Here is a 27,447-nt window from a genome sequence, read left to right on the forward strand (position 1 = left end):
AGTGCCAGGTGCTCAAAGCTCGTAGACCCTACAACCAAGTGCTCAACACTTGTAGGCCTAGTTCGCAGGGCCTACAGCCAAGTGCTCAACACCTGTAGGCCCTGCCAACCAGGACCTATATCCAAACAGGCCCAGTGCCTGGCGCTTGGCTGTAGGCCCTGCCTGCCGGGCCTACGAGCATCTAGTACTCGGTGCTCGACTGAGTGCTCAATGCTCGTAGGTCCAGGGCCTACAGCCAAGCGCTCGATGCTCATAGGCTCAACTTGCAGGGCCTATAGTCGAGCACCGGGCCCGCTCAGATGTAGGCTCTGGCACTGCTGCCCAAAGTCCAAAAAATCTTCTTTTTTTTTCAGACCTTGAGTGGAAAATCTCATTTGTATAGGCGCCTGTTTTCAGAAGTGGTGGATGGAAACAGAAATGGGGCCAAGTGAATGGGACAAGCAGAAACAGATAGTGATTCCATACAAATGCACGAGATTACTGCTTTGTACTCACATTTTCTTTAAGTGTGGGAGCTTCTTAAAAATTCCTGTGGCTTCCAGCACTGTAATCTCATTGTTGTTCAGGCGCCTAGAAAACAAAGGAAGGATGATAAATATGCAAATAGGAGAGCAAAAGGAGCAATAAATAACTAAACAACACTTAAGCTGCACTTAAAACAATACAATACTCATGTTTTCCTAAATACAGATATTCTCATGATGAGGGTGGGTGGATGGGTGGGGGGGATAACTGTTGAAGCACCATAACAGAAATCTAGGGACTTAAGAAGGAAAAGCAAAATTTCAATTTATTCCCTGAAATGCTTGCATGCAAAGTAAGGACTACTCCCAAGATGTTTCAGAGCCAAACTGCTACAGTAGAGTCTCACTTATCCAAGCCTCGCTTATCCAAGCTTCTGGATAATCCAAGCCATTTTTGTAGTCAATGTTTTCAATATATCATGATATTTTGGTGCTAAATTCGTAAATACAGTAATTACAACTTAACATTACTGTGTATTGAACTACTTTTTCTGTCAAATTTGTTGTATAACATGATGTTTTGGTGCTTAATTTGTAAAATCATAACCTAATTTGATGTTTAAGAGGCTTTTCCTTAATCCCTCTTTATTATCCAAGATATTCGCTTATCCAAGCTTCTGCCGGCCCGTTTAGCTTGGATAAGTGAGACTCTACTGTACTTCTATTTAATGCACAGCACCACCTTTGAATATTCCTTACCTATGAAAGTTTTGTGAAATTATGAGGTTACCATCAATCAACACACTACTTAAAAACACAAAAAGACATACACCCACACAGCTATATCTCTCTTCCCACCTTTTAGACAAGGCATGGGCAAATTTGGCCCTCTCGTTGTTTTGGAGGCTATTAGGAATTGTGAGAGTTGAAGTCCAAAACACCTGGAGGGCCAAAGTTTGCCTATGCCTGTTTTAGGCTTTAGAACTTCCTTCCTAGGAAGGCTAGAAGGGCTCCATCCTTGCAGTCCATTCATTTGCTGGTAAAGACTTTTTGAAAAAAAATTCTGATAAAACTGCAGATTTTTAAAGAATGGCAAAGAAGTAGCAAAGAGATGGGTTTAGTCCTTACAATTCAGCAGTAGCCTGTGGGAGGCGCTCTGGGATCTTTGTCAGTTTCAGGTTGGAACACTCCACCACATTGGCTTCACAACGGCACTTGGGCGGGCAGACCACATCACTGTGGCATTCACTGTTCAACTGATAATCCTCCGTACCTGCCAGAAAGAGATAGCAGTCCAGCCGTAAGTGCATATGTAGAAAGGTGTGTGAGGCTGAAAGTGAGGGCTAGGTGCTCTAATCACAGGGGTTCTGTGTGCCGAGTTTGGATCAGGTCCATCATCGGTGGAAGTCAGTTTCCCTGCTTGTGGGTTGTGGGTGAACTACAACTTCCAGAAAGGAAGTTCAGTTCCCCCCAAACTCTCCAGTAATAAGTTTGTGCCAAGTTTGGTCCAGATCCATCGGTGTTTGGGCTCACAGTGCTCTCTGGATTTAGGTGAACTACAACTCCCCCAAATCAATCTGTATTTCCCTCCAAAGACCTCCAGCATTTTTTGTTGGTCATAGGGGCTTTGTGTGCCAAGTTAGTTCCAGATCCACCGTTGCTGGAGTTCAGAGTGCTCTTAGATTGCAGGTAAACTATACATCCCAATACCTACAACTCCTATAAATCATGGTGAATTCTCCCCAAACCTCTCCAGTATGTTCACTTGCTGATCAATTCCTCTATTTGCTGTGTGCCATAGAAAAGAATAGGAAAGGCAGTGGGTGGGGTCATGCAAATTCCACCAATGGAGAGACTAAGAAACACTGGGATGTCTGTGGTGGAGGAAAAACAGAAAATATAGGATGAAATTGTCCCCGTATGATGGTGGGCAGTATGTGGTTTGTGGAGGACATTGGTGAACATGTCCAGGCAGTCATGGCACTCGCTATAACCTGCAATGTCATTGGAGGGAGGGCCATTGGTGTCTCCTGAGTAGTGGGAGCTATAGCTGATGTGGAAGTGGGAGCTTGTCTGTTTAAGTGGACATCCCAGCCACATACACACACATGGGGTCTCATAAATATTTCTCAGGCAAAAAGGGGTCCTGAGTGGAAAAAAAAACTTTAAGAAGCCCTGCTCTAAACATTCTGTAGGTCCCTGAAGTCACCAAATACAGGTTTTTGTTTAATAATGTTTTGCTTCAATTTACACATTAATATATGTTTGCATCCTTGAAGACCCCTCCAAGTATACGCAAATCAATACTATACTGATGGCATGGTTTACTAGCAAACTGAGAAGTTACTAGAATATGTAATTGCAATATTAAAGAGAATTATTTTTTACACTCCTCTTGGTAGCTTCTCTTCATAGGCCTTACAGAAAGTCTAGTTAAGGCTCCATTCTAGCTCTAAGAAGTGTGAATCCTGCAGCAATGAAGAAGGCATGTTAAAAAAAGAGGAATTTGGGTGATCCTGGTCTGAATCTGCATAAGGATAACATGGCCTGCAAGCGTTCCATGCCACTTTTGCCAGACTTAATCTAAGCCATTCAAGGACAGCAAAACACACAATCCTGCAACCTCATTCTGTCAGCTGATGATGAACACAATAAACACATGTATGCAACTGTCATGTAAACTCTAGCACACTCAAATTCTAAAACCTGCTCCCTTACCTGGGATGAAGTACTGCTCCTTGGCTGTGAACAGAAATGTGAAAAAGCATTAGTATAAATGTAGCAAAATTAATTTACTAAAGGCCATGCAATTCATTTCTCCCAAACAAGCATATGGGAGGGATATCTATTTCACTTGAGAGAGATATGATTAAATGCAACAGCATGCAAATAAACTCCTATATATAGATATATCTCCAAAGAAAAACATCATCCGCTGTATGCATTGATTCAAATTACAAAAAAAGAGATTCCACCTAAACATTAGGAAAAAAACCACCTTGTCAAAATTGTGCAACAATAAAATAGACTGCTTGAGAGGGGTGGACTCCTCTGCTTCTGAGATCCCCGAATAAATGTGCAAGTAAAGGCAGGGAGAGTCCAAATCACTCTGCATTATGATGAACCCCAGACATCTAAGAAACAAATATAAATGCAAAATATAAATGCAAAAAAGAGTTGTGCCTACGGGAGCAACGGAATTTCTTGCTCTTGATCTGCCCAATGCGCTTGTTTGCCAGGCGTCGGGGGCTGGCACAGCGAGCGCCACTTGTCTCAATAGGATTGGCACGCAAGAAATCTGCCAGCCACTTCAGGTTGCAGTCGCAGATAAAAGGATTCTGGGCCAGATGGCTGCAGTGGGGGAGAAACAGGAGGAATTCATTCACTTAGGAAATATAAGGCTTGTTCTAAAGATTGATACTAAAGGAACCTAACTGTTGAGTTTAAATTTAGGGCTAACACAATGCTGAATACCCAGAAAGCAGAGTGGTCCATTTCCTTGCAGTGTTATTTAGGTGCCAGCAGTGGAACTCTCAGCCCCGGACTGTGGTGGAGGCTCCTTCTTTGGAGGCTTTTAAGCAGAGGCTGGATGGCCATCTGTCGGGGGTGCTTTGAATGCGATTTCCTGCTTCTTGGCAGGGGGTTGGACTGGATGGCCCATGAGGTCTCTTCCAACTCTATGATTCTATGTTGTCTGCCACCAGTGGTCATGAGCAAATATCAAGTATATAATTATATGGGAGCCCCCCGTGGCACAGTGGGTTAAACTGCTGAGCTGCTGAACTTGCTGACCGAAAGGTCGGGGGTTTGAATCCAGGGAGCAGTGTGAGCTCCTGCTGTTAGCCCCAGGTTCTGCTAACTTAGCAGTTCGAAAACATGCAAATGTGAGTACATCAATAGGTACCGCTCTGGCAGGAAGGTAATGACACTCCATGCAGTCATGACAGACACATGACCTTGGAGGCATCTACGGACAACTCCAGCTCTTTGGCTTAGAAATGGAGATGTACACCAACCCCCAGAGTTGGATACGACTAGACTTAATGACAGGGGAAAACCTTTACTTTTACCTAAGGCATAGATGGAGAAACTTTGGCTCTTCAGACATTTCATTTTCTAGAACCTTCAGCCAGGATGGGCAAAAATAACAATTAGGAAGCTAATTTTCCTGCCAGAATGATATTGTAAAACTATGATGCTGTAAGATTTCTTTCTCTCTTTCCAGAACTTCTTGCCTATCAAGACCTCCTGCCTTTCCTCCAGAACATTTCCTGACTTCCCCTTGTGATCACAGTACTCAAAGTGCATCCCCGGTCATCTCCCACCTTCCTCCCCCAGAACCCGGATGTCTTTTGAACAAATCATCAGAGAAGCCAGCACTCACTCACAGGGTCTGGATGGCACGCAATGTGGTAAAGGTGCCCTTGGCCAGGGTCTGGATCTTGTTGTCATAGAGCGAGAGCAGTGACAGGTTCTGTAGATCAGCAAAGGTATCTGCCCGGATGCAGTTAATCTTGTTGGCATTGAGGAGCCTGTAGCGAGGAGGAATATCACACCAGGGAAGGGTGTACTGTGTTGCAGTGTGGTAGCAATGGATATTATAAGCAGACATCCTTGGCCAGCATAGTAAAGACTTCTTTACACACATCCTCCAAGCCACTAGCACAGTCCAGATCAATAAGACAAGGAATAAGCCAAAAATACAGGTAGATACTATGGTTCACGTCTATTTGTCTAACTATCCATCTGTCCATTTCCTATACCCAACATATCTAAAGAATAGTTACGGAAAAATGAATGGACAAAGGGTAAGGTAACAATTAGGATGTTGAACTATAGCTGGGGAGACCACAGACTGCATAAGGAAGAGAAGGAGAGAGAGCTAAACACACTCAAAAACATTACAAGACTATCAACTCAAGTCTTTTCGGAAAATTCTTTTTTCCAACACCAGAAAGAAAAACACCATATAAAAAACAGCACTCTGGTTTCATTAGCTTTAATTTTCACTAGGATCAAGCCTTTTAAAAATTTGACATTTCTTCACTTCTAAACTCTTTGCATTGCCACAGGATAGTTCACAATATTTATTGTTGGAGAATATTTTTTTTCAGTTGGGTGATGTAAAAATTTCAACTAACTTCAGACGTAGTTGGAAAGCTTAAAAAGGACTTTGTAGCAAATTATGCCACTGCCCCTGTCAGTTGGTGGGTCTGATGTCAGAGACAAAATTAATCCATTCTGGATTTTACTGTGAAATGAAACCCAGAGCAGATTGTGTTGTCGAAGGCTTTCATGGCCAGAATCACTGGGTTGCTGTGAGTCTTCCGGGCTGTATGGCCATGTTCCAGAAGCATTATCTCCTGAAGTTTAACCTACATCTTTGACAGGCATCCTCAGAAGTGTGAAGTCTGTTGGAAACTAGGCAATGGGTTTTATATATCTGTGGAAAGTCCAGGTTGGGAGAAAGAACTCTTGTCTGTTTGAGGCAAGTGTGAATGTTACTATTGGCCACTTTGATTAGCATTGAATGGCCTTGCAGCTTCAAAGTGTGACTCCTTCCTGCCTAGGTGAATGCTTTGTTGGGACGTGTTAGCTGGCCTGATTGTTTCCTGTCTGTAATTCCCGTTTTCTGCGTGTTGTTCTTTATTTACTGCCCTGATAGTAGAGTTTTTAATACTGGTAGCCATATTTTGTTCATTTTCATTCACACTTGCCTCAACAAGACACTCTGGACTTTCCACAGATATATAAACCCCACTTGCCTAGTTTCCAACAGATTTCACATCTCTGAGGGTGCCTGCCATAGATGTGGGCAAAGCATCAGGAGAGAATGCTTCTGGAAAATGGCCATACAGCCCGGAAAACTCACAGCATCCCACAGCAGATTCACTACCCCAGTGACTCTGGAGCCACCAGCTGCCAGTAGTCCCTGCTAATAAAAAAGACTCAACACTTTGGGCTGGTGTGCCTTGGTTCCACTATATCACTGCTTTTAAGGGAGGTTTACATTACTGAAGACAATAATTAAAGTCCTCCTCTGGAATAGTTTATATTAAAAAGGACAGATATCGCTGTGTGAAGAAGGGAATGAGAACCAAAGTTTGAGTGCAGATTGTATTTAAGATAGACTTGAATACAGACCAGGTGAGGCAGACAAAAGGAAGAAAAGGCTTGTTAGGCAAAGGAGAAACCAATACATTCCAGAGAAGAGATGAAGAACTATTTCTCATAATGAAGTTTGCATATTGTTTGTGAAAGGTGTCAAGGAACAAGATATACAGTCTGAATCATCTCTGAAATCTGTCTCGAAGTTGCTACTCTATCCAGCCCCCTGCCAAACACTGGCTTCCCCTCTCGTTCATGCTTACAACAGCTGCAGTGCATACAGGCCTCCAAATACCCCTTTGGGGAGCTCTGTGATCTTGTTCCCATACAAGACTCTGGAAAAGAAATAAAAACAGTCTTGGGATTAGTAGTTTCACCTGATGATCAGCCACAACATTCCAAAGTCATTAGAAGAAGAGGCTTTCTTAAATAACTAGATCTAGATTTACTCAACGTAAACAATTGACACATGATGCAGGATGGATTACTGTGGAAGAGCACAAAGCTGTGACACTGCAGCTGGGTTGAGATGTTGGTGAAACAAACAAAAAATAGTGGCTCCGGATTGATGGCCATTTTGATTTCAACAAAGACAAATTGTCATGTTTGAAATACAGCTAAGGTGGCACAGCAGGGCATGGCGGGCTGTCTGTGTCAAGAGATTGGTTGCAGTAGTCTCTTATCATTCGTCTTCAGACCTCCCCCCCTCTTCTCTTAAGCAAGAAAAACATTACAAGAGTGTGCTTGAAATCCACTTCAAAATGAACACTTACCAGCAGAAGTGTGCCTATAACAATGGATTCAAAACACAGACACAACATAGATTGCACTGGAGAACTGAGCCAAATTATCTACATGTGTAACAGATCAGCAGGAAACAGTAATCCTGTCAACAAAACTGAAAATGGAGCCAATAAAAAAGTCCTGGCCCAGAAGATTTCAAGGATTCCGGATCTGGCATAGAAGGGACACTGGGAATAGCTAACATGCCAATGATAAATCCAGTTGTAGAGGATGTGTGTCTGCATATGTGTCCATGGAAGTTGTCATGGCACCATACAAGTCACATTTCATATCCACATACTTCATACTCATGAACTTCTGCGTTGGAGTTACTTACAGAGAGTTTAGTGAGCGCAGGCCTTGGAAAGCATCTGGTGCAAGTTCTGAGATCTGGTTGTTGCTTAGGTCTCTGAAAAGCAAAGGCAATGTCAACATATTTCTCAATATTTGCAAGCCAGAGTTACAACACCCCCCCCCCCCAAAAGTGAATGCTCTTTAAAAAAAAATCACAAACAAACTCCTTTCCCACTGATCCTAAGACTTGTCTGAAAGGAGGATTTGAACAGCCCCATAGTGCTGTGAGAACATGGGGCAGAACATCTCACTGGTTTCCAGTAGAGAGAAAGGAAGAAAAACAGGAGACAGCATGGAGTGGTGGGAGAGAAGTCAAGTACAGAGGCTGGGAAACAGTAATTTTAACAGTGATAACTTTGACAGCTACAAAATTGTGGGGGATGCACCAATGGCAGATTTGCTTCCAAAGGATGCAGCCATAAAGGGATTTTCTGCTCCATCCCTTCCTTGTATCTTTTCCACATCGCTAGAAGGCTAGGTTTTATGGGATGCTTACTAAAATCTTTGTTAGCCTTCTCTTTTCCATACCATTGGTAGGCATGCCAACCAAATCTCTGATTGTGCCCCTCTAAACTAAGTAAGGCTCAATTTTCTAATTTCATCCAGTCTTTTAGCCAACTAAAGCCTACAGCTTCATAATAGTATCTAAGATCTGGAATGGCCAATCTTCCTCTATCTTTTGCATCCATTAGATTTCTATATGTAATTCTAGCCTTTTTTCCCATTCCATATAAATTTAACCAATTTCTTTCTTCATTTCTCAACAACCTTTACTCCCTTAATTATTTTGAAGAAAAAAACAGCATTTTCGGTAAAATCTTCATTTTTACCATGGTTATCTTTCCCAACCTGGATAATTGAATCCTTTGCCATCTATCCAGGTCTTTTTAAACCTCTTTCCATGCCTTCCCAAAGTTATCTTGATATAATTTTCTATTTTTATTAGTTATCCATATTCCTAAATATTTAGTTTTCCTTGTAAACTTGCATGCTGAAATGCTCTCCAGTTTATCAATATTATTTTTGAAAGATTTTTAGTTAAAAACATCAATTTCTCTTTGTTTGTTTTAAAACCCGCCACACTTCCATACTTACTAATTATTCCCATCAAATTTAGTATGCTCTTTATAGGATCTTCTGTAATGACCACCATGTCATCAGCATATGCCTTAACTTTAAATTCTTGCCCTTTGATTTTCATTCCTATGATATGTCTCTCTTCTCTGATCTTAATACTTAATACTTCTAACATCCAAATAAACAAAAGAGGCGACAATCTATTATCTCTAGGGTCTCAAGGAGAAGTCTTTCCCATCACCTGCTATTTTAGGGCTCTATATGTGGATTTTTGCATGCAAAGAATGTATTCTCATCTTGAACTCTTACTCTAAATAAGGCAAAGGCTACATCAAGGGCTAAAGGGCTGTGAGGAAGCTAAAGGAAATTGCCATGGTATTTTCCAGCAAATACAAAAAGTTATCTTAGAAATAAATACATATGAAAACAGGTACAGTGGAGTCTTGCTTAACCATCATAAACTGGTGGGCAGAATGATGGATAAGTGAAACTGACAGATAACAGGGTGGGTACTCGCTTACCACTTACCAGGCTGGATCCCAGCAGCAGTGACAGCAGCACCGGGACCTGGAGGGGTAAGTGAGAGAGCGGGCGAGGGAGGGCCTTTGCCACCCTCCTTTGTTCACTTGCCCTCCATCCCTCAGCTCCTTCACCACGCTGGGTCCCGGCAGCACCGGGGCCCAGCCTGGCGAAGGAGCGAGCAAGGGTCTTTGCCACCCTTCTTCGCTCGCCCGTCCTCCGTCCCTCAGCTCCTTCACCACGTTGGGGCGCGGCAGCACCGGATCCCGGCCTGGTGAAGGAGCAAGCGAGCGCGAGCGAGGACCTTTGCCGCCCTCTTTCACTCACCTGCCCTCTGTCACTCAGCTACTTCACCACGCAGGGTCCCGGCAGCACCAGGGCCTGGCCTGGCAAAAGAGCGAGCGAGGGAGGACCTTTGCCGCCCTCCTTCGCTCGCTCGCCCTTTGTCCCTCAGCTCCTTTGCCACACTAGGTCCTGGCAGAACTGGGGCCTGGCCTGGTGAAAGAGCAAGAAAACAAGGGAGGGCCTTTGCCGCCCTCTTTTACTCGCCCGCCCTCGTCCCTTGCTCACTCACCCGGCTGGGTTCCGGCAGCACCAGGACCTGGCGGGGTGAGTAAGAGTGAGTGGGGGAGGACATTTGCCTCAGATAATGCAGAGTGTCCGATAAGCGGAACTCGGATAAGCGGGATGCTACTGTAATGCATATAAAGCTCACCACCCTATATATGTGACCAGGAAAGCATCTCAAAATTCTTTCCATTGGGAGTTGCTATAGGATAGGGATCATGGTGTCTTGGTTTTAGAAGTACAAAACTGAAGTAAAACACCTTCTTCTTGAACCCCTGTGATCTATGGTGGTGACAACACATTGCAATTACTGTAATAAACTCATATGAAGGAATGCACACTGAATCTCAGGGGTCCTACAGCACATTTCCCAGAATAGAGGAACACTGCAAGCAATCTCCCAGGAGATTTGTCGTTTGCTGTTACAAATCAAGTGTGGTCGATTTATATGACAGCTGTGAGCAATAGAAGGGCTATTTAGGACTCTATTTAACAGAAGGAATGTCACTACACCAACAAATAAGACTCAGGAAGGAATATTTTCCCATTTTTATCTTCATTTTACTTCTCATGACTCCTGAGATGGGCAGTCTACTTACAGCTAAAAAAACTCCTAACATAGGCCAAATATATTTTTGAGGGAAGATACCTCTGTTGTTGGAAAGGTAGACTGTTTTTATGGGGTGGAGCATGAATAGAGGAAGACTTAAGTAGTGTGTGTGGAATTGGGAAAGTCCACAGACGAGTTTGTCCTCCTAGACACCAGAGAGTGCAGCCCCTCTTGCTTTTGCATATACCACAATGGCAAAGAGAATTGGACTTGTTCCACCTCTGGTTTTTGAAAAAAGAGAATGCTTGCACTAATGCTTTTTCATTGCCCTGATAATAGCGAGGACTCCTGGGATATCCCTGAAACTGCCAAACTGGCCTGGGGGTTAAATGTGTTGCTCACCTCTGACCTAAGGTCTCAGAAACCTCACCCTGCTAGTCTGACTATCATTACTCACTCCCGAAGTGAGAAATGCATGGCCCCCAGGGACAAAAGGAGGCTTGCATGTCAATGAAAATATGCATAGAGGGCCAGAGAAGCACATGCTAGGACTGCATTGGTTCTCCACAAAAACACTCACATCCTGCGCAGCTTCTTGTATGATGAGAAAGCCCCAGGAGGGATAGATTTGATGCCATTCAGTTCCAAGCGTCTGCAGAGAACAGAAAAAAAATTAAATTGGAAACCTTTGAAATGCCATTAATGCTGCAAATAGGATGCAGGAGCATCAGCATAAGACAATATAGTATGTATCCTTGAAGAAGTCACTTCACCCTTCACCACTTCACATAAAATGGATTAAGCACCTATATATGTGACCAAATCAATGCACTGAATATGTGCATTGATCTGGTCACATATATAGGCTCTTGTTGAGGAAATATTGAGAAATTCATGCAGCATTAGCTCCCTGTTAATGTAACTAGCATCACCACTCTTGCTTACATGTGAAACTAATCAATACCCCTTCAAATGTATGCTGGCTGCAAAGTGATAATCTAAAATAAAACACCATTTCACCATATATGAACTTTTGTCCATGTTCTACTAAGACCATATTCCCAAAATGTAATTTTTTGTATTTTAATTAGTTCTAAATTTTGCCTTGATAGACACTGGATTTTATCCTGTTTAGGAAAACTGTCCATGGGCTATCCATGGGCTATCATTGCCACGGTTCTCAGCTGTGCAGTTTATCTGCAATGGTCCATAATATAGGCCAGGGGATTTTTTTCATGCAAACTTCAAACTCATAGTGGCACAGAGTACAAAGTAGTTTTTCATCGGCAGTCTGGAAACATACAAATAACTTGCTGGATGGAGTTATCCATCATGGTGGTTGTGTTATCTGTACTAATCTTCATTACTGTTCAATTGGAAATAATGATGTTCAGACGACTACACTGAAGTTTTTGCCATTACCATTCATGTGCAAACCCTCAGAAAATGCCTCTGACTCTTTGATTGCCAAGTTTTGGACAACCAAGAGGTTTGATGCTCAATTAAAATATGGTTCCTAAGAGGCATATCATGCAATGAGCATTCTTTTAGATAACCAAGTTCATATGCAAAATTTAGCATGTGAAAGGTGTGTGTGTGTGTGGTTACACATGTGTGCATAAGAAGAGGAGAGGAAGTTGAATGCAACTTAAATATGCCTGAAGACGAGAACTTCAGTTAAATTTATTTGTAAATGAGGCCTAGAAATCAATCATTTACATATTTCATTTTAAGACAAAAATGATAAAATATAGACATAATCTATAAAAATATAAATGATACAAATAATCTATTTGTAGGCTTTCATTTTAAAATTAAATAAATTTTATACCAAGAAAACCTACATTGGAGGCGTCTATGGGCTTTCTATAGTCTCTAATCAGTCACTAGGAGAATAGGATGCCACATGAGATATAATTTTTGCCCAGTTCAGCATAGCACTTCTTGTGATCCCATGGGCTAGCTCTACATTGTAGAGTTAATACAGTTTGACGTCACTTTAATTGGCATGGCTCAATGCTATGGAATCCTGTGATTTGTAGTTTGGTTAGGCACCAGCACACTTTGACAACGAAGTCTGAAGACCTGGTAAAACTATAGCTCCCAGGATGCCATAGCACTGAACCATGGTCATGAAAATGGTGTCAAACTGCATCACTTCCACAGTGTAGATCAGTGGTTCTCTACCTGTGGGTCCCCAGATGTTTTGACCTTCAATTCCCAGAAATCCTAACAGCTGGTAGACTGGCTGGGATTTCTGGGAGTTGTAGGCCAAAACATCTGGGGACCCACAGGTTGAGAACCACTGGTGTAGATGCACCCATGGCCACAAGCAGAGCAAAATTGATAAGGAATGTCCTGGAGTTCAGGTCATAGCACCATCTTCCACCTCGCCCATACATCTACTTTGGGGGTTGGACTAGATGGTCCATGTGGTCCCTAATAACTCTATTACCCAATGATTCTATGAGTCTACTCACATCTCAGTCATGGTCTCAGGCAAGTTGGCAGGGATGGCTGTCAGCCCCTTTCCCCGACAGTCCACAATGCCATTGCTGCAGGTACACATGGCAGGGCAGGAACCAGATGAAAAACTGCAGATTTGGGCTCTGGTAGCATCATCCTGACCTGCAGAGAAAGGGAAGGACACTGAAGCTCTGTGAGTGCTCTTTCCCTGTGTCATGACAAGCACTTGTGATTTGAAATTCAGTTTATTTGAGCATTTAGAAATACAAGTTTAAACATACTGAGGAAAGGGGGTGACAAGGGAATGGAAGTACAGAAAATATAAGGAGTGCCAGATGTGAACTATTCCAAATATCTCACTCTCTGCAATGTTAAAAAAATTGGAACTGAAGGAAAATATCATGGGAGGGATCCTCATCTGGGGTAGGTAAAGGTAAAGGTTTTCTGCTGACACACACCTGTGCAGGTGAATTCATTCTTCTGGATCTCGGCAACGTTGAGGCCGCGTAAAGCAGGAGGACCAGCACACTGGGTGAAGAGCCCAATGGTGGGCCGTTGGCGCAGCCACTGGGAAAGCCAACCCAAATGGCAATCGCAGAATAGCTGGTTGGAATGCAAGCGGCTAAAGGGAACCAAGTGTTGGACAGAAGGTCGGGGAGCAAAGAAAAAGAATGACATCAATTGCTGTCTTCCCATGGAACCTTTTTGGTGCTCCTACTACTTGAAGTCTGGCTAGTAAGCAAAAGATGCCTAATGAGCTTGAATGGAAATGTCAGAAAAAATCCAAAAGAAGCAGATTCTGGTGCCATAGGGATATGCAGCAGTGAAAACTGATCTCCATAATCCATGTACCATGGAAAGGACTGAAATCATCCAGATTCTTGCCCACCATATCAATAATGCCAGATGTTGTCATATAACAAACCATCAACTCTATGAGTCAAGCTGGGGCTTTTTATGTTTTGCAGGGGATCCATCCACAGCAGTGGTTCTCAATCTGTGGGTCCCCAGGTGCTTTGGCCTACAACTCCCAGAAATGCCAGCCAGTTTACCAGCTGTTAGGATTTCTGGGAGTTGAAGGCCAAAACATCTGGGGACCCACAGGTTAAAAACCACTGTTCTACAGCATGACATGGGCACAAGGGCATGGGATCCTGGTACAGTGCTGGGCATTAATTACTGTGAGCACATAAGTGCCAAGAAAACAAGTCCAGAGTTCAAAAGGAATTAGTATATGAACCAAAATCCAGAATCCCACGAATGAATACCCAGAGAATGGCAGCGGACAGAGCTGATGGCAAATAGGACTTGGTTTAGACCAAGCACCTAAACAATAATAAGCATGCCAGTTGCCATGTGGAAATAGTCATAGCAGCATCTTCTCTTTCTATTTGTGTGTGTATAGCTGAAGGGTGGTCAACCAGTCATATACACAGCCAGTCATGTTACAAGCAACCATTCAATTTTTGTGTGCATGCACACACAAAGTAGTACTTATATCGAAGTAAATGTGTTTAGCATAGCAGTACTTATATCTAAGTAAGTGTATTTAACTGCCAGGGCTGCAGAAGGGAAACCCATTTCACTTCTCCAGTCACAAAGGTGCTTTGATTTAATGTTAAAATGTGAAATACTTAAAAGTCAGAGCATTTGTTTTTCTTTTCTTTTTTGGTTAGAACTGACAAGCAGGAGTGTACTATGTCTTTTTGGTTTTCTCACTTCCAAAGTATCAGGTATGTAGAAGTAGTTGTATAGCACGGGATAGTGTGAACATATGTGCATTTATTGGGAAATGAAGAGAAATGTTACTCCTGTGCTTCATACTGGGGGAGCCATGGAAGGGCACTGAAAACATCTAAAACAACTCAGCTGCTCCATAGCTGGCAGGGACCATCCTGGTGTAATTTCCGCTCCCAATTCCCTATGAAATGCCCCCTCCCCTCCCTTCTACCCTCCTCCCCACACTACTCTTAAAACTACTCCCTCAAGTGCTCACAAAGTGCGCAGTTTGGGCATGTGGTTGAAGCTGGAGATAGGGATGGTGGTGATGTTATTGTTGTTCAAAGTCCTGCAAGAAGGAAGAAATAAAGGACACCAGTGAATGTCTGAGAGTAACATCCTATCAAATTACAGCAGCCAAAGCATAATGCTGATTGTTTGGGCATAAATCCAATCGTGAGTCCCAACTAGAAGAGACCCATTAAATCAGTTGAATATACATGAGTGATTATTTACTAAATCTATTTTAGTTGGGATTAACCATTACATCTAATGCTTTGGGTTTTTGTTTTACCATTTGTATTAGATCTCTAAAGCTACAATCTTGTGCAGTTACATGCAATAAACTGGTAGTTTATTTCATGTAACTGTGCACAGGATTGTAGCTTTAGAGATCTAATACAAACTTGACTGACACTTGACTGAAAGTTTCACAACAGCTTATACCTGACAGCCTTTATCCATCAGGTCGAATGGAATACCTGTTGGCCCCATATGTCATTCATATGACAGAGTTTTTTCAGTTTTTTTATTTTAGTTAAAAAGTTATAATGTTATAATGGAGGTAACAAATAAAAAATAGGCCCAAATAGGCAACCTGTAGTTCATGTACCAGAGAGACAGAGTAAATAAAATGGGCTCGTGTCCCCTGTTATTGTACATGGCTTCTTTTCATAGCGCTAACTCCCATTCTCCTCCCACCTCAGTCCTCTGGACCACATTCCCAGTAAATGAGAAGTAGATTTCCATGGTCAATTTCCTCTGTGCACAAAAAAGAAGCAAGTTTATAGGCTGCCTGTTCATCCTACAAAAACAAACCCCTTGCAGAGCATTTTTGGAGATGCTTACAAAACTTCCAAGCCTCGAAGAGCACGGAAAGCTCCTTCTTCAATGCAACTTATGTGGTTCTTATCTAGTTGCCTGCAAAAGAAAAGAAAATATTTTTCACTGCTGGGCAAAGTCATACCAAGTACGTTCAGCATGGAGATTCACTTGGACACATTGAATGAAATGAGGGAAGAGACTGTGGGTCAAGAAACATGTGAAAACTGCGAAGTCCAAGAGGGAAACAGGAGTGGGGTATGTTGAGAAATGTGTTCCACACAAGTTCAAGTGTGTTCACATACATTGCATAATATCTTTAAGGCACAATCCAAGAAATCTTATTTTACTGATATTAGCGATTGTGGGAGTTTTATAAAGTTTATAAAGTTTCATAAATTCACTGGCCATGGTGGTGTAATGGGTTAAACCCTTGTGCTGCTGAACTACTGATCTGAAGGTTGGCAATTCAAATCCATGGGACAGGGGGAACTCCCGCTGTTAGCCCTAGCTCCTGCTACCCTAGCAATTCGAAAACATGCAAATGTGAGTAAATAAATAGTTACAGTTTTGATGGGAAAAGGAAAAAAGATGCTCCAAGCAGTCTTGCCGGCCACACAATCAGGAGGTGTCTATGACAACCGCAGGTTCCTGGTTCCCAAAGCCGGAATGAGAGGAGAAGCCTTGGCCTTTGTCTGTGTATTTGTGTTTCATTGTATGTATATTGTATGCCATTGTAACAAGGCACTGAATGTTTGCCTGTATCTGTTTATATTTGCTGTAATCCACTCTGAGTCCCATTGGGGAGAAGGGCGGAATATAAATAAAGTGTTGTTGTTGTTATTTGTGCAGCAAAATACAACAAAATCCACAAGAGAGTGAAAATGTAAGCGTGTGACTCTAACATCATCTATTCTCTTCTTCTTTATGATTTTTAACATCTTTGCCTGATGAAGAATCCAGTGAAGATTCAAAACCTTGCATGGTGTATTCTGTTTATTTTGGTTGGCCAATAAAGCAAGTGTTTTTCTGGGGATTTTTTTTGTACAGCAGAACCCCCATATACACTGAAGACCCCATTCTGTGGGTAGCTGAAACTGCAGGTAATAACAAACTCAATATTTTGATTATACCTGAGCCGAAAGCATGGGCAAACTTCGGCCCTCCAGGTGTTTTGGACTTCAACTCCCACAATTCCTAACAGCCTACCGGCTGTTAGGAATTGTGGGAGTTGAAGTCCAAAACACCTGGAGGGCCGAAGTTTGCCCATGCCTGTCATAGACTGACACTGGATGACCTAGAAAGGCCCATAAACACTTCCAGGACTGAATATATTTTGGAGTGTGGATACATAAAAATGATAATACCGAGTCCATAGATAAGGGGCAGTACTGTATTCCACTCTGGGTGGTTAGTTTGGTCCTGTGAAATACCAAAGCAAATATGAAACACAATGTGCCGGTCTCCCGGGACAGTTGCAATGCTGTTTTCCCAGCATTTCCTGCCAAACCATTGCCACTCACAGGTTCTTGAGGTCAGTAGCTCCACGGAATGCCTTCCTGGGCACAGCTTGGAGGAGGTTCTCACTCAGGTCCCTGCAGGTGACAAATTTGAAAAAATAATTTATTAGCAAAGAGGCCACAAGAGACTAACAAGAAGGTGAGAGATCATAGTATGAGAACTAAGAGAACAAACTGAGTGACGGTTATGTTCTGCACATGTTCAGAGGCATTTTCATCATTATAATTTTACATGTACAGATTAAGTATCCTTCATCTGGAATTCCAAAATAAAAAAAAAATACTCCAAATCATTCACATGCATAACTGCGATAGTGGCACCTTGGTTTTCTGATGGTTCACAAACTTTGTATAGGCACAAAATTATTATTTTTAAAATATTGTTTGTAAAATTACCTTCAGGCTATGTGAAGAAGATGTATGTAGAAAGGAAATTAATAAGAAATTATTGGAATACCATAAACTCAAATTATCATGGTTTGGTAGGATAGCATTAGTTAAAATGAAGATATTACCCAAATTAAATTTTTTTTATTCAATATTCTACCTGTAGAAATTTCAGATCAAGAAATAAAAAAAACTGGCAAAGCATGTTAAATCTATATTGTAATGGGAATAAAAAAGCTAGAATAAATAAAAGCCTATGGTATAAACCACAGAAAGAAGGAGATCTTGGACTTCCAAATCTCAAGCTATATTATCATTCCAATCAAATAAGATATACAGTAGAAAGCTTAGCAAAACAAAACAGCTTGGAGTGGCTAGAAGAAAATGATAAAAATTAGAATTGAAATTAGAATATATTTTTACAGGGATAATAGAGGAAAGTGTAAAAAGAACTGGTATAATAATGTAAACAAATCCTTTTAAAAACATATTCTGGAGATTTGGGGGAGATACAAAAAAACCCATCTCCAAAATATCTAATCATATATCCAAATTCCAAATTTGAAAAAAAATTCAAAATATGGAATACATCTTGTCCCAAGTATTTCAGATAAGAGATACTCAGCCTGTACTATACATATATATTGGCGTGGAACTGATTCTGTATGACTTTGTTTTTACCAAACACCCTCCAGGACAAAGGCACAGCAAGACGTTCTGTGACCCAGTTATATGATCGATTATTCATCTTAAAGCCACTTCAGTTAAAGGAGAGCAGCAAGATGAGATAAGATGGGCAATCATTTGGACATGTTACACAATTTAAATGACTACACATTTTAAAATCTTAACTGCCATCCTATTTAAGATGTAGTTACAAAAAAAACAAAAGCATCACTACAGAGAAATAGAACTCTTTTGTTTTAATATTCCATTGGCTGAACAGAAACTTCCAATCAAACAATAATATATTCATCTATTAAATGGCTAGGCATACAAGGTCAGCTAAGGACATCCATTCAAATATGAGGAAAAATTACCCATCACTATAGGGGAGGGGAGCACTAGGGATAACTAAAGAATTAATCAGCTTCGAAAGCAGAATGAGCTATCTATTCGAGGAGAAACAGCCACCATCAAAATGACAGCCTTCTAACTTAAGCAAATGATAGGGGGCCATGACCTGTTCTGTTGGTTTAATGGAACTCCTGAAAAATACCACCACCACCACCAACAACAACAACAACAACAACACATACCAGCCCCTCAGAACTGATCATAGAATCATAAAGTTGGATGAGACCTCATGGGCCATCCAATCCAACCCCCTGCCAAGAAGCAGAAAAATCACATTCAAAGCACCTCCGACAGATGGCCATCCAGCCTCTGCTTAAAAGCTTCCAAAGAAGGAGCCTCCACCATACTCCATGGCAGAGAGTTCCACTGCTGAACAGGTCTCACAGTGAAGAAGGTCTTCCCAATGTTCAGGTAGAATCTCCTTTCCTGTAGTTTGAAGCCATTGTTCTGCGTCTTAGTTTCCAGGGCAGCAGAAAACAAGCTTTCTCCCTCTTCCCTATGACTTCCCCTCACATATTTATACATGGCCCTCATCATGTCTCCTTTCAGCCTTCTCTTCTGCAAGCTAAACATGCCCAGTTCTTTAAGCCGCTCCTCATAGGGCTTGTTCTCCAGACCCAATACGATAACTGTCTTATCACACATAACAGCTCACTGCAAGCCTTGTGTCCACAGGTATGTGCTTTAATACCCCTCATCTCCCTAATTTTACTTTCCCAGGTCAATTCCAATTAAGAAAATCATGCAAATATTCATGATGATGCCGCAAGAATATCTTCCAAGACAGAGATTGCTTTCATTTGACAAGCTTTTAGTGAGATAGTAAAGGATAAATGGAAAATATATAAACCACCAACATTTTTATGTCAACACTAAATACTAAAGCAGGGATGGGATGTTTCTGTAGCCCTGAATCAAAACTCCTTAGAAGAAGGTAAAGTTACTTTCTCAAAAGTTCCTAGGAGTAATGATTCACCTTTTAAATATATTCCAGCAGCCCTGTATATTTCATACCCTCTAACTGTCCTAAAAAGAAGATTAAAAAGCAGATTCTTATCTTTCCCAGTTGGCTCATAGAATCAAAGAATGATAGAGTTGGAAGAGAGCTCCAGTCCAACCCCCTGCGAAGAAGGAAAATCTCATTCAAAGCACCCCTGACAGAACGTCATCTAGCCTCTGCTTAAAAGCCTCCAAAGAAGGAGCCTCCACCACACTTCGGGGCAGAGAGTTCCACCGCTGAACAGCTCTGACAGTGAGGAAGTTCTTCCTAATTTTCAGGTGGAATCTCCTTTCCTGTAGTTTGAAGTCGTTGTTCCGCGTCCTGATCTCCAGGGCAGCAGAAAACAAGCTTGCTCCCTCCTCTCTCTGACTTCCCCACACATATTTGTACATGGCTATCATGCTCAGCAATCTGATACTAGCTTGTCTTTTCTTCCTTGTTAATAACTTTTTCCATCTTAAGCAGCTTAGAGCAGTTTCTCAAGCTATCTAATGGAGGGAAGATTGTTTTCCCCCAATGCGTCAGAGATTGGTACCATACTTGTGCCCATTCGTGGCAACTATTCCTTTCTTTCATGGAAACCCTCCAGAGACCAACAGCTGATGGATCCTGGGCAAGCATCAGTCCACAGATGGCTACTCTTAGAAAAGAAGAATAATTGGCACATTCTTGTCTTTCCTATCTCTAGGGGTGGAGGTATTTGGAACCCAAAAACGCCTGACCACCGCTGATTTATTAAGCATGACATCTGTCAGCTCTACAGCAGGACTCCCATAGTGCCTGATCAGAAGAGGGCAGCCAGCAGTGGTTTTAATGCTTTTCCTGCCAAATCCTAACTTTCATGCAATTTGTTGCTCCGTGGCTGATGTGCAAGTGAAGAGCCTTCCCTGTCGATTTTTCTGTATCACAAAATTATTTACACACACAGTCTGCTCCACTGTTTTCAAGTCATGTTTTAAAAGTAACACATGAAAACAAATGGTGCTTCTAAATGGATGACTCCCACTATTACCAATCAAAGAAACAGTGGGAGAACATAGGGATGGACAATGATAATGTCAAGAAGATTTCTCAGTAAGATCCATATCTGGCAGCAACCCAAGAGAAGAGAGTAGAGTTACAGTTTAATTTCTGCCAGCAGGGGGCAGCAGAGGCCTTTAAAATTTCTTGACTCTGATGCCACCTGCTCATTCTGTTATCTTGAGCTCTTATCAAGAGCTTTGTGGTAGAACAACAACTTATCAAACTTGGCACATTTTTTCATATCTGAAAAATATGCACCACGATAAAGGTTCAAAACATAGAACACAATATGTATATTAGAGCATCATATACATAATAATGTTAACAATAATACAAATAATAATACAACTGATAACCAAATTCTGTCAGCTGTAGTGGCACACAGTCGAAACTTACAGAGTATAAAGATTTACATCTCCTAGGTCATATGGCTGGTATGACTGCATGGAGTGCCATTATTTTCTCACCAAAGCAGTACCTATTGATCTACCCACATTTGTATGTTTTCAAACTGCTAGGTTGGCAGATGCTGTGGCTAACAGCGGGAGCTCGCCCCATCCCCCGGATCTGAACCATTGACCTTCTGGTCAGCAAGTTCTGCACCTTAGCGGTTTAACCACTGTGCCACTACTACCACAGTCCCCTTGCCAGCTTACATAAGTTCAATTATCAATTTTAAAAATATATCCAAGTGTGGAGGAAACACCCTACAAGTTGCACTAGGAGTAATAATTCTATCTAAAGAAGCCAGCTTCTCTTGACACCTTTAAACACCTGGGCTATCAAAACTCTCTCAAATCCAGTTGCTATGCAACTATATAGTGACATAAAGACCTTTGGCATTTAAGCTTAAGAGAAATGCATGGCACACACCGCCCAGGTACAACATCTAAGAATATTTGAGCAATGCTAACATATTTATTTACGTCATTTAGAAATAAATTTTTGAGAGCAAGGAATCAGACACAGAGAATAATTTAATGCAAATGCAAGCAAACTTCGAGATTAAGTTATCAATAGAAGACACACACCCTGACTGCTAATGTAGAACTGAAAGACGGCCATACAAATAAAGCCCGAATGATATATTTGACAGCAGATTGGATCTGATAGATGAAATAATCACTACAGCTAGTGGGAATAAAGATATGGAATGAATAGAAAAATTCAATAAGAGGCAAAATATGACCAGGAGGAAGCACTTTACTTGTTTTGTGCTTCTGCAACTGTCCTCCAACCCATGATGAGGTCCAGATTCTTAGATGGGGCAAAAGCAGTTGGAAAATGGGAAATGCAGATGAAAAGCTGTGGTAATGGAAAAACTAAGCACCTTACCATACTGATCTAGTACAAAATGCCCATGGATCTTGCCACTTGGCAGACTTTGTGGCAATGTGGGACTTTTAGATCTAGGTCTACTGCTGAATGTATCATTCTGGTTACCACCAAAATGTTGAATCTGCTATAAATGTCCACACCGTAGAATTAATGCAGTTAAGAAAACTTTAAAAACCATGACTCAGTGTTGTGGAATCATGGAGGTCTTACAAAGTCTTTAGCCTTCTCTGCCAAAGAATGCTCACAACGTATGGAACTACAACTTTCAAGATTCCATAGCATTGAGCCATGGCAGTTAAAGTGATGTCAAACTGCATTAATTCTACAATGTAGATGTATCTTCAGTGAAACCAAAACAAAATAAAGCCTTTTAATGCTGACTATATATGCAATAAGGAGCCCTGGTGGCGAAGTGCGTTAAAGCACTGAGCTGGAGACCGAAAAGTCCCAGGTTCAAACCCCGGGAGCGGGAATGAGCGCCTGCTGTTAGCTCCAGCTCCTGCCAACTTAGCAGTTCGAAAATATGCCAATGTCAGTAGATCAATAGGTACCGCTCTGGCGGGAAGGTAACGGCACTCCATGCAGTCATGCCGGCCATATGACCTTGGAGATGTCTATGGACAACGCCGGCTCTTTGGCTTAGAAATGGAGATGAGCACCAATCCCCAGAGTCGGTCACGACTGGACTTAACGTCAAGGGAAACCTTTACCTTTATCTATATATGCAATAGATTTCTAGGAATTTTGAAGACTATCAAATACATGCTAAGATACTACACATAGTTGTTGTAGCTCAGTCGTTATCAACCTTCCTAATGCTGTCACCCCTTAATCGAACTCCTCATGTTGTGGTGACCCTCAACCATAAAATTATTTTCGTTGCTACTTCACAACTGTAATTTTGCTACTGTCATGAATCGTAATGTAAATATCTGATATGCAGGATGTATTTTCATTCACTGGACCAAATTTGGCACAAATACTCGGTATGCCCAAATTTGAATGCTGGTGGGGTTGGGGGAGGGGGTTGATTTTGTCATTTGGGAGTTGTAGTTGCTGGGATTTTTAGTTCACCTACAATCAAAGAGCCTTCTGAACTCCATCAACTATGGAATTGAACCCAACTTGGCACACAGAACTCCCATGACCAACAGAAAATACTGGAAGGGTCTGGTAGGCATTGACCTTGAATTTTGGAATAGTAGTTCACCTACATCCAGAGAGCACTGTGGTCTCCAAACAATGATGGATCTGGACCAAACTTGGCATGAATACTCAATATGCCAAATGTGAACACTGGTGGAGTTTGGGGAAAAGAGACCTTGACATTTGGGAGTTATAGCTGCTGGGATTTATAGTTCACCTACAATCAAAGAGCCCCTTGAACCCCACTAATGATCAAATTGGGCCAAACTTCCCACAGAGGACCCCCATTACCAACAGAAAATACTGAAAGGTTTTGGGTTCCTAAGTCCATCAGAAATATGGTTTTTTCCTACGGTCTGTGGTGACCCATCTGAAACCCACCTCGTGACCCCCCCAGGGGTCCCGACCCCCACGTTGAGAAATGCTGTTGTAGTTAATGGTCAGTCTCCATAGTCCTATATTCTCCTCCCCATGAGGAATAAAACACCAAGAGGGGCTACTGATGGGGAAAAGAGGAGAAAACTATTCAGACGAGGAAGAGGAAGCTGATCTGGACTCTTGAGGGTAAAGAAATAAAAGTGTACTCCCAAGTGGAGTACATTGTGCTTTTTCTTCCCCTCAGAATGAAGACCAGTTCTTCCGCCTACTTCTGAATTGCCTCCCCCCCTCCTTCCCCTCGCTACCAATAACCTGTTTGCCAACAAGCAATAGATTTTGGATGGGGTTCAAAGAGCAAAGGAACAGCCTCCTGAACACATCAAAAAAAAGAACCGCGTGCACAAGCAAGCTGCTAACAAGCTTCTTCCCATAATTTCCCATACAGCATAATTTAATAAGACATAGAACAGACTGTAAAGCATAAAATATAGAGCAGACCCCAAAAAGCACAGATCAGAGTGACAGCTGCAAGCCACTGCAACCAAAAGCCATAAATTTAATAATTTAGTATTTTCCACTTGATGATCCTCAATAAGTGTGGAGAATTCCTCATCCTGGAAGGCCTTTGAAGTAGAGGGGGCCCCCATTCAGGAGCCATGAAAACTTAGCTAAAGAGCGGCATATAAATCATTCAAATCAAATATATAAATTACTTCCAGGAGGGAAATTGAAGGTTGTGTTTTGGTTTGCTTTACATGAAACAATCCAGCATAAACAAAACTCCAACTGGGAACCTGACCTAGGTTTTAGATTTAGCACAAAAGCTTGATTTTGGGGGGCAAGGGGATACATCAGATACTGAAGGGCCCAAGAAAGAGAAGGAACCAACACAAATCTATCCTTCTTTCACATCCACTTAGGAATTTATACTGACAAAAGCGGATTGCCCCAGGATGTGCTCCAGGGAAACAAAACTGGGAAACATGATGGCAAACTGAATCTTATCATTGCTTTGAAGCCTTTTTTGTTTTAGAGCAAAGCAAAGTTATGCAAAGCAGATTTTCTAGAGGGTGACAAGAGCTTGAGGGTACTCTTCAATCAGAGAAAAGGACTAAATCAAAGAAAATCTTCACCTCCGGATATTATCGATCTCTAGGTTTGTTTGTGAACAGATTGGTAAAGCTGGACACTTTGGAATATGCCTCACAGGATTAAAGTGGTTCAGTTACCTATGAGAATGCTAATGGTGATTAAAACAGGCTCAACATTAATTAATTAATCAGTCAGCCAGCCAATTTTTCCAAATTAGTGTAGTATATATGGTATATGGAGTCCCCAGTGGCGCAGCAGATTAAACCACTGAGCTGCTGAACTTGCTGACCGAAAGGTTGGCAGTTCGAATCTGGGGAGGAGAGTGAGCTCCCGCTATTAGCCCAAGCTTCTGCCAACTTAGCAGTTGGAAAACATGCAAATGTGAGTAGATCAATAGGTATTGCTTCTGCTGGAAGGTAACGACGCTCCATGCAATCCTGATGGCCACATGACCTAGGAGGTGTCTACGGACAACACCAGCTCTTCGGTTTAGAAATGGAGATGAGCACCAACCCCCAGAGTTGGACACAACTCGACTTAATGTCAGGGGAAACCTTTACCTTTACTTTAAGTGCAAAATGGCAAGCTATAAAAAAGGCTAGTGTTCTAAAAACCACATTGAGAATATGAAGTCCTACATATTTACCACTCCAATAAAAATGGAATCATCGCTACTGAATTCCCATCATTATCATCCTATTACTGATCATTTTTGACAACCAGATCACGATACAGACTTGTTAAGTCCAACCACATTGGCCACCTGCTTCTAAGGATAAACTTAGATACAGGCAATATCATCTCTTGTTACAATACAAAACATGTTATCAATATCTACCTTATGGCAATTCACAATCAAACTTGCCTTTAAGATATACCTGCGTGTGTATGGCATGACCCAGAAGATACTAAAAATCCAATACTATGATGCAAATGGACAGCAAATGTGATTGAGATCGCGTGCCATCCAGGGAGTTTTCTGTGACATGTACAGATCTGTGACACTCCAATGCTTTCAAGACTATGTTAAACTGAAGGCTAGGCAGAACTGGCTGTGTATTTTGGGGGTGACCCTGGGCACTGCTTGTTGTTTGTTTATGTTTATGTTATTTGTTTATGTGAGAGAAAGCGGGATATAATTTTTTTACGTCAGGAGCGACTTGAGAAACTGTAAGTCTTTGCTGGTGTGAGAGAATTGGCCGTCTGCAAGGATGTTGCCCAGGGGACGCCCGGATGTTTGATGTTTTATCATCCTATGGGAGGCCTCTCTCATGTCCCCACGTGGGAAGCTGGAGCTGACCTTGCGCCCTGCATTCGAACAGTCCAACCTTTCGGTCAGCAGTTCCGCCGGCACAAGGGTTTAATCCATTGGGTCACTGAGAGCTCCCAGGAGATAAATATAGTAAGTAAGTAAATAAATACAAACTATGCATTTATAGTAATAGTAAGGCAAAGCACAACTAGTTTTCCAGTTAAAAGAGGCCTTTTGAGAGTTCTAAAATTCTCAACCTTTTGTGACTTTTTGAGGATGTTTTTCTTAGATACTTCTTGGTTGCTTTTGATATAGGTTCTGTTAGGAATTTCAGATCTTTCTGCAACATTTCTTTTCTGAAGATGACTAGGCTGGTGTTGACAAACTTTTTAAAATACATCGATTCTCTTGATCACTTTTGGTTTCATTTCCATCCCTATTGGCGAGGCAACAATCATGGAAACAGAGACAAAGTGGTGTTTGAAATGAAGGATATATATATATTGTCAAAAGCTTTCATGGCCGGAATCATTGGAGCGTTGTGTGGTTTCCGGGGCTGTATGGCGATGTTCTGGCAGCATTTTCTCCTGATGTTTTGCCTGCATCTGTGGCTGCCAGCTTCAGAGGATCTGATGGTGGTAAAGCAAGTGGAATATGTGTGTATCTGTGGAATGTCCAGGACACTGCCAGCCACAGATGTAGGTGAAATGCTTCTAGAACATGGCCATATAGGATATACTTTCCCTTCCTTTGGAGATTTTATGACCTCTCTGCCTTCCCGACAGGCAACTTCTCTAGAGGTGAGTGGAAAGGATGGGGGAAAACCACTCTCTGATCTTCCCACTTGTACAGCCCAGTTTCCATTCAGTATCACAGCAACTCCAAGCAACATTAAGCTGCCAGCTTCCCAGACATGAATTGCTCCGGTCTTGATGGATAACGGCTTGCAGCAACAGTTCTGTCTGGTTTTAGAGAGCAACGACCTGACCATTACTTCCCTCCTCTAGCCATCTATTCATGCTGCATCAGATAAATTGAGATCCTAAGACAAGTTGGTTTCTTATAGAATGAAAAATCGCCTCCTTGGAGCAAGTGAAAAACTAGAAAAGCACGCAGCCAGGTATATTACAACCAAGTATGTTGTAAGCAACATAAATTCTGGTAAAACATAGCTCAAGGGTTTCTAAGATCCTTTCTTATTTATTTCCACCCTTTGGCATTTTCATCATCTGACTTTTAAACTAAATGTACTGTAACAGACCATAGATTAAATATGGTTTGCAGTATTACAGTCTTGCATTTTATTGTTCAACATTCATTAGGCAATAACAATTGTAGTATAAAGGTGTACTCATTTGATTTGACTAGGCCCCAGAAGACCAGGATTCATATCCCGCAATCCTGCTTGGCCATGCAAACCCACTGGGTGACTGCTTGAGGAAGGCAATGACAAACCTCTTCGGAATAAACCTCTCCAAGAAAAATCGATGATAAGGTCAGCATAGGATTGCCATAAGATTGAAACA

The 27,447-nt window shown here is 41.8% G+C and overlaps 1 protein-coding gene across 2 annotated transcripts in view; it reads right to left on the reverse strand.

The window, feature by feature from the left end:
* slit1 (slit guidance ligand 1) overlaps positions 1–27,447 on the reverse strand; it is a 181,307-nt gene that overhangs the window by 25,204 nt on the left and 128,656 nt on the right. For both annotated transcript variants that reach the window (XM_008116073.3, XM_003224243.4), the window contains exons 5-17: positions 17,232–17,303; positions 15,736–15,807; positions 14,885–14,956; positions 13,347–13,510; positions 12,903–13,050; positions 11,003–11,074; positions 7,693–7,764; positions 6,836–6,907; positions 4,853–4,996; positions 3,652–3,815; positions 3,183–3,206; positions 1,593–1,737; positions 496–570 (exon numbers count right to left, since the gene is read on the reverse strand). In XM_008116073.3, coding sequence (XP_008114280.1) covers positions 496–570; positions 1,593–1,737; positions 3,183–3,206; positions 3,652–3,815; positions 4,853–4,996; positions 6,836–6,907; positions 7,693–7,764; positions 11,003–11,074; positions 12,903–13,050; positions 13,347–13,510; positions 14,885–14,956; positions 15,736–15,807; positions 17,232–17,303 — 1,296 coding nt within the window. The remainder of the gene's footprint in view (positions 1–495; positions 571–1,592; positions 1,738–3,182; positions 3,207–3,651; positions 3,816–4,852; positions 4,997–6,835; positions 6,908–7,692; positions 7,765–11,002; positions 11,075–12,902; positions 13,051–13,346; positions 13,511–14,884; positions 14,957–15,735; positions 15,808–17,231; positions 17,304–27,447) is intronic.

The sequence above is a fragment of the Anolis carolinensis genome, chromosome 3 (genome assembly GCF_035594765.1).
Source record: "Anolis carolinensis isolate JA03-04 chromosome 3, rAnoCar3.1.pri, whole genome shotgun sequence".
Classification (NCBI taxonomy): Eukaryota; Metazoa; Chordata; class Lepidosauria; order Squamata; family Dactyloidae; genus Anolis; species Anolis carolinensis.